We start from the raw sequence: 10,608 nt of genomic DNA on the forward strand, positions 1-10,608 counted from the left end.
GAAAGAAAGTTCCTAGTCATGCAAAACCCTAAAGACAAAACAGCAAACCAAACAAATAGCCAACTGGTCAAAGAGGGAACAAACGAGGAAGCAATTCGCAAATGAGAGGTTTTCCGTTTCCTGTTTCCTGCCATTACATTAGGCACACCTACATGCCCTTTCCAAAAGTATACAAAACCAAGGCATGGTAATATCTTAGGAAACACCTACATGAGAATTAAATAAGTTTGCAGCACACCTACATGAGAATTTAAAAGGTTTTACAGCCAACACATAAAGAGACTAATCGGAAGCATCTTCAATTTTCACCTGGGCACAGGTCAACAAACAGATTGGATCTTTGGCATGAGATGCACATCTATTTGAATCTCTCACAGTCCATGATAAGGTATATAGCCTAAATTAGACTCCAGGTTCTTCACGATTTCGCTACATTTAAACAAGAGTAACAAAAACGGGCGCGCGGACTCGGCACCGGATGGAAATTGGGTTCGGCTTCTCCCCTCTGGGGCATGAGGCTGGAGCTGTGGTGGTGGCTGCTGCATAAGCTGCCCCAGCGGGCGATAATGCACGTCAGGTAAGCGGGGAGGTTGAGGATGATGCAATTCAGGCAGACGCTGAGTTTGTTGGAACTGAGGAGCTGGAGGATGCAGCTCAGATATACGAGGAGGCTGCTGAAAGTGAGAAGCTGGAGTATGAGATTCGGACAACCGAGGAGGATGAGGCTGAGCCTGCTGAAACTGAGGAGCTGGAGGATGCAGTTCGGGTAATCGCAGAGGCTGCTGAAACCGAGGAGGATGCTGAGACAGTGATGGACGAGCAAGAGGTTGAGTTGGCGGAAAATAATTCATCGAAGACACTGACAATGGCTTCACACCAACAGATTCCATTGGCACTTCTAATCTAACACCACTCTTGTTACTAGCAACTATAGAAGGTGGTTCCTTGCGAACATCATCTCCTCCTAACATAAACTTCACCCGCTGGCTCTCCTTCACGGGACCAGTCCCGGAGCCAGAAACATCATCATTTGGCTTCTTCAGAATAGATTTCAGCTGCACTGACTGCTGTCTTGGTTGATGGAGAGGCCGCAGAGGATTCAGAGACATGCCACTACCAGCATTGCCATTACCGGTACCAAATTGTGTTCCCTCGGCTTTTGGTTCTTGACGTCTCGAAGAATCTTGAGGTTCAGTTACTGGTACATCAGCATCTCTGATACTGTAATTCACCTTGTACCCAAACATGTCATTGCTCCTGCCAAAGCTGTATGCCGCCACAGCATCAACACGATGCCTGAACAAAACTTTGCAGGTCAAAGACTTCCAGTATACCCGGAATGAATCAGTTTCGAGGGTGCCAAATCTGGCAAACTTGGCCTTCATTGACGCAATGGATGGCAATGTGCTGTTTGGGGGGAACTTCATCACCAGATATGTGGGGCTGACCACCTTGGTAGCCTCTGGAGCTTCTTCTTTCTTGGCGAGTGGCGGCCTGCTGACAGGCCGGCTGACAAGTGCTGCTGGAGACGCATTGAACACTTTAGTAGCCTCCTGATCTTGTCTGTTCTTCTCAGGTGGTTTCTGAACTAAACCAGCCTTCTTTTCAGCGGCCAATGTCTTCACCTGAGTCAGTTTCTTCACCCTCTTTACAGATATCTCTTCTTGGCGATTAGAGGGGCCCCTCTTCCGACCAGATTTTGTGGGATCATCCGGCCTCAGACTTGGTTTTATTTGTCTAACAAAAGATGGTTGTGCAGGTTCTCTCTGTTCTGCAGATTCTTTAGCAACAACCATCTCAACGTTCACATTGCCTTGTTGTTCCAGAAAAACCCTCCCTGCAGCCAATTTGGCTGCCCGGAACTCCGCTGTCTCAGTTTCGCTTGCTGGGGGCAGAACCAAGCTCTTCTGATAAACCAATGAACGGAACTTAAGGATGATATGGCTAACAATGGATGGCACATTTACTTGAGAACCATAAAAAGGGTTGATAGCAAGCTCTGATAGGTCAGTTATCACCTGTGGGAATTCGATGTTCATTGAGCCAATATCCACCTTAGGCAGGAGTAACGTATTTCCTACGACCCCTCTTCTCGGTAAATCACCTTGAGCACTCTCCGGGCGTGCTGGGACACTACTTACACCACCAAAAGGCTTACCTGCAGCAGATTTCTTCTGTAACCGCTGAGGACCAACTGCAATGCCGGACTCTTTCTTCAGTTTCTTCTTCTTGACAAGCCCCAAATCATCAGTTCTAGCAGGGGTACCATCCTCTCTCTTGCGCTTTGGAAGCTTGGCCACCTTCACTCCAGTAGCACGCTTTGATTCTTGAGCCGTAACTGGTGGTGCCATGAAAGTCATTGATCCTGCTTCAGTTGCAAATGGTCCGCTATCAGCCACAGCCTGAACGTTAGCTGGGGAAAACAGGTCAGGCTTAGCTTGAGCACCAACAAATGCCCGATCATCCTGAGGCTTTGATTCACCAAAAGTTTCAGGAAAAGCATGAACTCCAGCACCGTCTGTATTAATACCCTGCAATGCATCTCTCTCATTTCTGAAACTTTCCTGTCTAACGAAGGAAGGAGACCTCTTCTGCAGGACATATTCAGCAACCTGAGCTTGTTTCGTATCCACAGTTTCATCCAGAGGAACGTACTGTTGCACATTCTGCTGTTGAAATTGCTGCTGTAGATTGATGCCAGCAGATTCAGAGTAGCTAATTCCATGTTGCTGTTGAGCAGAAAAAGGAATGAAATTGGAAGGGTAATACGGTTCTTCCCTGCGTTTGAACTCATATTTGTTCTTCTTAGAGGATGAGACTTTTGCAGGTTTGTGAGCAGAAGAGGCAGGCTTGATGCTGCTGGTGATGGTAGTGGTAGTGGTAGTGGTGGTGACAGCTTTCTTGACACCCAATGCCTCCGGAATGACCAGGAGGCCACTCAGAGGAGCAGCTGCCAAAAATCAACAGGTGGATTTAGTACTATATGTCGTATTATATCCAACAGTAGAAAAATAAAATATTTATGCATTAGGTGAGCAGGTAAGGAAATAATAAAATAGGAAGAGTACAGATGGAAAGGTCAAGTTATGTATATTTTTATCTAAAAAGTAAAACCAAAAATTCCTGCAAACTATTAGACAGGCAAGGAATAAAAACAAATAGCATTGCAGCTTAAAAAGTAATAACTACTCAGAAACAGCAGCCGTAGGCTTGCATATAAAACAGTAACAAAAAATAAAAAACATCCAGAGTAACGGCACAAAAAATAAATAAATCAGGTAATGAAATACTGTCATATCCAAAGCAGTAATCAAAATTTCTGCAACACAAAATAACACAAAATGAAACGTAAAAAACCAACAACCACAGGGAGGAACAGTAAAAAAACTCAGAAGATGAGAAAGTAAAAAATAGCCAGAGGAAATAGTGTCATATTTATCGACATACAAATCAGTGCCAAATATTTCTGCAAATCAATAAGCCAGATACGGAAATAAGAAAAGTAAAAAAATAACACGGAACAGTTGAGGGAAATCAGATGATGCAAAAAGAAAACATTACGACCAAAAATTACCACTAACTTCTATAAATTAATTGGGCGTGAAAGGAAATAAAAAATTGCGAAAAACAACAATGAGGCGTGACTAAAATGGTCCCACCAACACAACTGGACAATATGATCCATCTATTTCAACAAACATTTTCTTTATGATAAGAAGCCCGTCAAGTGGGCCCCGTGAACCAGTTAGATATCCATTGAAGTCTCCGGGAAATGTGGACCACGCTACGATTGAGATATAAGATCAGACGGTTAGAGTTCCACGATCTGAGGGGCAAGATAACATCATCGGCCATTAATCACGGAATTTGAAAAGGAAAAACAAAAAATCTATAAAAAGGGGTGAACTTTGACCGTATTGAATAGAATTCAAAGAAGCCATGTGAATAAAGATAAGCTGCACTTTGAGAATAGAGCCTCTGGTGCCCACACGTCTACTTTTGTATAATAGGCATAGCCTGGAACCAACTTCAAATATATTTTTCCTTTTCCATTTTTAAGAATACTTTGTATGTTGTCTATCACGTGGCTTACCTTCGTAATGACACGTAACCTTACGACACTCACAAACATACAAAACCAAATTCCGAAAACACATTCAGGACATGACATGTAAACAACGGAGACAGGAGGAGAATTATTATATGAAGCAAATGGATGTAAAGGTTCCTTCAGTGTGAGAGGCTTCACAAGTTAATTCCAGACTCTAGAGGACTCACCCAGGCACTAACATATTACTATATTAGTCTATTAGAGGATCTACAAAAACTATCTAATTACTTAATGCACATACATGCAGATCATCGCGTAGAAAAGCTGCTGGAAGTTAGAGATAAGGTTGGGCCCTAGTTGAGGGGCTATTATTAACCCCGTACATATTTTCCGTGCGTTCAGAAGATCCTAAATGTATCAGATACCATACCACATAAAAATCAGTCTCTTAAATTATTTTTCTTATCTATACTACGGTTACTAATATCTCCGAATATAACTTTTAAATATCTTTTAAGCCATGTTTAAAAATTATAATCAATAATAATTAAATCAAAGTTTATTATTTAAAAAAAAAGAAAAATTGTAAACCATAATTAGATAATGATAAAATTAATTTAATAGAAACATCATCTTTTAGGCGACAAAGATCCTATTAAAAACCAAACGAATAACCAGACCACGTAGTTACAATCTCAAATGTAGATTGCACAAGAACAAATCTAATCTACTGTGGGATTTGAATAATTTTCATACATAACAAAGTTAATTATTAAACGCAACCAAATAGCTTTCATATGTTTTATAACAAATATAAGTGTACAAAAATTGGGTATATGCTGCTTTTGTAAGGGGATGGTTGGGGCATACAAACATATCAATGAAGATTGACTTAAACGATGAATAGGATTCTTCTCTTCAACAAGCCTAGCAGCATGATTGTCTCCACTTCATGCATGTAATAATTATTGCCATGGCTTCCACCTCAAAGGCATCCCGTTCCATTATTCACCAACTCTATAGACGGTAATACATGTTCGCTAAGATTAAAGCCTACATGCATATAAACATCAACAGAGTCGGCTGACACTAGCAACCATAACAAATGTGAGTCAAGAAAACGGAGGCTAATTAACAACTACTACAAGGCCATTCTACTGTGTGTGTGTGTATATAGGATAATCCCAATATGAATGGGTTAATCAAATGCTGTTATCGAATTGGAAACAACTTTAACCCATTTATTTCCATATGGGTATCTTCTATACACATGCCAGAGAAGTTGTCAATGTAGAATATCCACACCAATACCACTATCTCATATCAACGCCTACTTTGGAGGATCCTCTGGAACAGGGAAAGGCAAATTCCCAACAGAATTATCCTATATCAGCGAGGGAAATTAACACCCACTACACAGTCAAACTACTAACCAAGCATGGCAGTAATTAAGGTTATACATTTCAAAGGATCATGCCATGTTTTATGTCCGGGATGTGAATGATGAACTTGTATTTTTTAAGGACACTTCATATTGTTACAGTAGAGCATACATTATAATAGATAAGCTAGAAAACTTCATTCTATTAGTTATTCCCCATCAACAACAGATGTGGCGGCTTTGCCATTTTTTAATATATCTTGAAAAGTATGATTATATATCGAGATCATACAACTCTATATGATTCATGAGGTGATTTTGAACATTGATGTTGAACTCTATGATTCATAACATGGATTTAGACTTTGAAGTTAATTTTTAAAGTTTCCAACACAATACACACAACCAGAAAGTTGGAACTTTGGACTAGTATACAAAAGACGCAACACAACAAACAAACACCAAAATAAAACAAGAAGAAAAACCGGAAAATTTTTTAATATCAATGCAACAGAGAAGAAAACTATACAGAAACCGTGCAGATAGATAGAAGCCGTTGAATCTTGTTGAAGAGAAGTCCTGCAACCTTGAGTACCCTGCTCTTCTTATATTAAAAAGATGAGAACTATAGGACAACAAAATCAAGAAAAGAAGAGAAAATAAGAACTTCCTAAATCTCCGAGATTGTAATTCTAGTAGAGGATCATAATCCTCTGCTTGAATAATCTCTCATCCTAACTCAAGCAACACACATCTTAAAATCAATTGAGTTGAGATATAAGCCATCAGTTGAAAGTATTATTGAGATAAAATCTTCTGTATAATTAAAACCAATCAAGAAACCAAGAAACAAACAACTATAGTGAATTAGAAAGCATGCATGTAATTCGCAAAAAGAAAATGTTGTCTACCAATGTGCTAGATAGAAAATTAACCCGCTCTGTGCATCTAAGAGTGTCAAGATACAAGCAACTAAAGACTGACAATTTCAACAAAGAACAACCAAAGTGCGGTAACCAGTTTATACCTCTAGGTGCAAATCTCTCTGTTTGACCAGGAACGCCGAATTCATTTCGAGAGGGCCGAACAGGCTGCAAGCCGAATGCCTCAGCGTATGGCTCATCATACTCCTCAAAGATAGCTCTCCTGTAAGCAAGAATCATAGATATGTTCCTAATCCACTGCATATCACTTCTAGCTCGATAAGCACTGGTCCGAGGGGAGCAAGCCAGGTCCTTCACAAACGAAAGCATACGGGCAGGATCAAAACTATCCCTGATGTTCTTTATCTGCTCGGATGAGTATATACCGCCATGCTCATACCCAAAGACATCCACTGCAAAGTATCCAGGCACACCTGTGCTTCTAAAGTTGTATGGATTTCGGCACTTGCATGTCACTGCTAGAGCACCCCTCCGACTAGCTTCATCAGTTGCCTCCTCAACAGCCTTCAAGAAAGTGCGGGCACTCGTCTGCCTTGATTTCTCAGAGTAATGAGACTCGAAGGGGATGAGCTCCTCCGGATCGAACCAACCGTAGCTGCTATCACCGAAGAAAGCAACCAAGAGGTGGCCTTCCCTTTTTGTTCGACGAACCGAAGGGGATGCAAAGGCTTCGTTGTAGATGTGGCCGGGCCACCATGGATGGGACTTTACTTTGCCCCAAACCATGTCACCGATCTGGTAACCATGAATCCATGTTGCAGAGAAATCGCCAGACGGCACCGCCATCAGCTCGGATCCGTGGATGGATTTCTCAACTCGACCACCGAAATCGGCGAGATTCGAAGCCCTAACCTCATCCAACCTTATCAACTCACCTCCAGTAGTGAAAGCGGGAGATCCAGCGCCATCCTTGTCGGTCGTCTCAGAAGGCACGTCTTCAGCCCTAATCCGCTGCGAGACCCGATGAAGCCCTGCAGACAAAACAAGATTTCTCAGATTCGACATGACGAAAGGCAAAAGAGCAAGAAAGGAGAACCCTACCTTGTTCGTGACCGATCTCGAAGGAAGGAACATCGTTCGCAGACTTCTGATTGATCTCTCGCTCACTCATGACGCCGATCATGAGTGAAATCGAAGAGAAGAGATCGAAATGCTGGAAATCGAAGAGGAGAAGCCCGATCCACCTAGAAAGAACCCTAGAGGCACCAAATCAGAGAGAATCAAGCACGGAAAAACAACAAGATAGATCGGAATCAGAGAGATCGAAAGGGAAGAAGGAGAAACCCTAGAAAAGGATGAGAGGATTGGAGAAGGGGGCGGGGATAGATGAAGAAGAGCAAGGCGGCTCTTTCGTTCCCTTGCTTCGAGATTATCAACACAAAGAGTGAACGCACGTGCAAAGCATGTGATCTCTCTCTCTCTCTCTCTCTCCTTATTCGTTGAATTTCTTAATTAAAAAAAAAATATCAAAAATTAAAATTTGATTTATTTTTAATAAATTCTTGTGATGCGTTGAAACAAATCATGAGATACACCCACTGATGATGATAATATATCAATAATAAAAATACATATGAACGGTTGATCTAAAAAAAACATAGGTAAGCTAGCTAGGGGACAAAAATTACAAATCGATAACAATAAAACAACAAAATGACAAAGCCAAAAACAACAACAACTACAATTGATCTTGGAACAAAACAACAAAATATTTACCACTGTAAAATCAATAAATAATAAAAACAAAAATAATTATAAGAACAATCAAAAACAAAGTAAATAAAATAAAATAAAAGTTGGTGGCACCTGTCTTAACGGCCTGGCCCGATCGCTTAGAAAAATCACTTGTAACTGAGAACAATTAATTTTTCACTTAATGCATTTGAATGATTGATTTTTCATCTAATATTATTACACGAATGTGATATTACATAAATCAAATAGCTTCTCCATGTTTGGATTTTAATCCTATTGTCACCAACTGAAACAATTTTATATTGACTTAATTTAAAATATTTATTTTATTTTATTGAAGTCAAATACGGTACAGTGTTTGCTCTTAATCCAGAATAAATTTATCTATTATCTTTCATTTCCTATCACCTTCTTAATTAATAAAATTTAAAAATATCTTAAATATACACAATGAATTAGAAGTTTTGAGTCTAAATAATTGAAAGTATTTCAGAAGGAGAAAAACTCACTCATAAAAAATTTGAGGTATTCAAATTTAAAAATATAATCCACTCTACAAATTATAAAAAATCAAATATCTACTTCAAAATACTTTAAATTCATAATAAATTCAAACTCATTTATAATGACTAATTTGAATCAAAATAGAATTATAATTTGAGTATATATATTTATTTAGTTTGAGTTTGAATAGGATTAATAAATCCTAATCATAATAGAATATGGCAATCTATAACTCTATATAAAGCACCATGCATGTAAAGTGTAAACCGTGCATGAGAAAAAAAAAAAAGGAAACTAGTGTTATCAGATTTTGAACTAAAAGAGAAGAAGATCAAAGGATGGGAGGCTTTGGGATGCCGACGAGCTCCGGCTCCGGCGTCGGCACCGGCGAGCGTGTTGAGTTTGAAGGGAAGATCACATGGTACGTTGTCTTGTGTGCCATAATTGCTGCCACCGGAGGACTCATGTTCGGATATGATATTGGAATTTCAGGGGGAGTGACATCAATGGATGATTTCTTAAATAAATTCTTTCATGGAGTGTATGTGAGAAAACATGAAGCCAAAGAGAGCAACTACTGCAAATATAATAACCAGGGCCTTCAGCTTTTCACATCATCATTGTATCTGGCAGCCATTGTTGCCAGTTTCTTTGCTTCCAAGGCCTGCTCAAAGTATGGCAGGAAACTCACAATGCAAGCTGCTTCTGTTTTCTTTCTGATTGGTGTTGTTTTGAATACTGCAGCTGTTAGTCTTCCTATGCTTATCATTGGAAGAATTCTTCTTGGTTTTGGAGTAGGATTTGCTAATCAGGCTGTTCCGTTGTTCTTGTCGGAAATGGCGCCGGTGAGAATCAGAGGAGCATTGAACATTCTTTTCCAGCTTCAAGTAACAATTGGGATCTTCATAGCTAACATAGTGAACTACTTCACATCTGATCTGCATCCGTGGGGATGGAGGCTCTCTCTTGGTCTTGCCGGAGTTCCGGCGCTCATCCTCTTCCTTGGCTCTTTGCTCATCACCGAGACTCCAACAAGCCTTATTGAGCGAAATGAAGAAGAAAAAGGCCTGCAAGTGCTCAGGAAAATCAGGGGAACAGATAACGTGACTGCTGAATTCCAACAACTTGTTAATGCGAGTGAAGTAGCAAGACAAGTGAAGCATCCTTTCAGAAATCTCAAGAAGAGGAACAACAGGCCTCAGCTCATCATTGCCATATTAATGCAAGTGTTCCAACAATTCACAGGAATCAATGCCATCATGTTCTACGCTCCTGTGCTCTTCCAAACAATGGGATTCAAGAACAACGCTTCGTTGTTATCATCTGTGATCACTGGTCTTGTTAATGTCTGCTCCACCATTGTTTCTGTTGTTTTTGTGGACAAAATTGGAAGGAAAAAGTTATTGATTGAAGCCTGTGGTCAGATGCTCATTGCACAGACAATCATTGGAGGAATTCTAACTGCAAATTTGCATGATAGTAACACACTGGTTAAAAATATGGCTGTTGCGGTGGTGGTGATGGTATGTTTGTTTGTGTCTGGATTTGCATGGTCATGGGGACCTCTTGGGTGGTTGATACCAAGTGAAACTTTTCCATTAGAAACAAGAACAGCAGGTTATGCCTTTGCTGTTAGCTCAAACATGCTCTTCACCTTCCTCATTGCTCAAGCATTTCTATCAATGTTGTGCCAGATGAAGTCTGGTATCTTCTTCTTCTTTGCTGCTTGGATTGTTGTCATGACGTTGTTTGTTGTGTTTCTACTGCCGGAGACGAAAGGCATTCCGATAGATGAGATGAGTGAGAGAGTGTGGAAGCAGCACTGGTTTTGGAAGAGGTTCATGGCTGAGGATGAATGTGAGCTTTCAAAGATGGAGAAGGGAATTGCAGCATGAGATTAATTAGAGACTTTGTATATGTTTTTTTCTTTTAGTTTATTTTTCAGAATATGTTCGTCCCTGTTGTTGTTGTTGTTGTTTAATTTCCTTTTAATAAATTTTTGATTTCTCCACTCTTATAAAATAAAATAAAAA

General features: G+C 40.0%; 2 protein-coding genes across 2 annotated transcripts; one reads left to right on the forward strand and one right to left on the reverse strand.

Moving 5' to 3' along the window:
• Window positions 1–76: 76 nt before the first annotated feature.
• Window positions 77–7,747, reverse strand: LOC120250604. Its single transcript, XM_039259428.1, has 4 exons — window positions 7,661–7,747; window positions 7,418–7,572; window positions 6,460–7,347; window positions 77–2,950 (listed from the first exon to the last, which is right to left on the reverse strand). The coding sequence occupies exons 2-4, from the start codon at window positions 7,497–7,499 to the stop codon at window positions 372–374; spliced, it is 3,549 nt and encodes a 1,182-aa protein (XP_039115362.1). The 5' UTR covers window positions 7,500–7,572; window positions 7,661–7,747; the 3' UTR covers window positions 77–371.
• A 1,277-nt stretch (window positions 7,748–9,024) lies between these two features.
• On the forward strand, window positions 9,025–10,470 carry LOC120249369 (sugar transport protein MST4-like). The gene has a single exon (XM_039257860.1). It carries the CDS (start codon window positions 9,040–9,042, stop codon window positions 10,468–10,470), a length of 1,431 nt encoding a protein of 476 aa, XP_039113794.1. The 5' UTR covers window positions 9,025–9,039.
• Window positions 10,471–10,608: the final 138 nt, after the last annotated feature.

Source organism: Dioscorea cayenensis, chromosome 19 (genome assembly GCF_009730915.1).
Source record: "Dioscorea cayenensis subsp. rotundata cultivar TDr96_F1 chromosome 19, TDr96_F1_v2_PseudoChromosome.rev07_lg8_w22 25.fasta, whole genome shotgun sequence".
Classification (NCBI taxonomy): domain Eukaryota; kingdom Viridiplantae; phylum Streptophyta; class Magnoliopsida; order Dioscoreales; family Dioscoreaceae; genus Dioscorea; species Dioscorea cayenensis.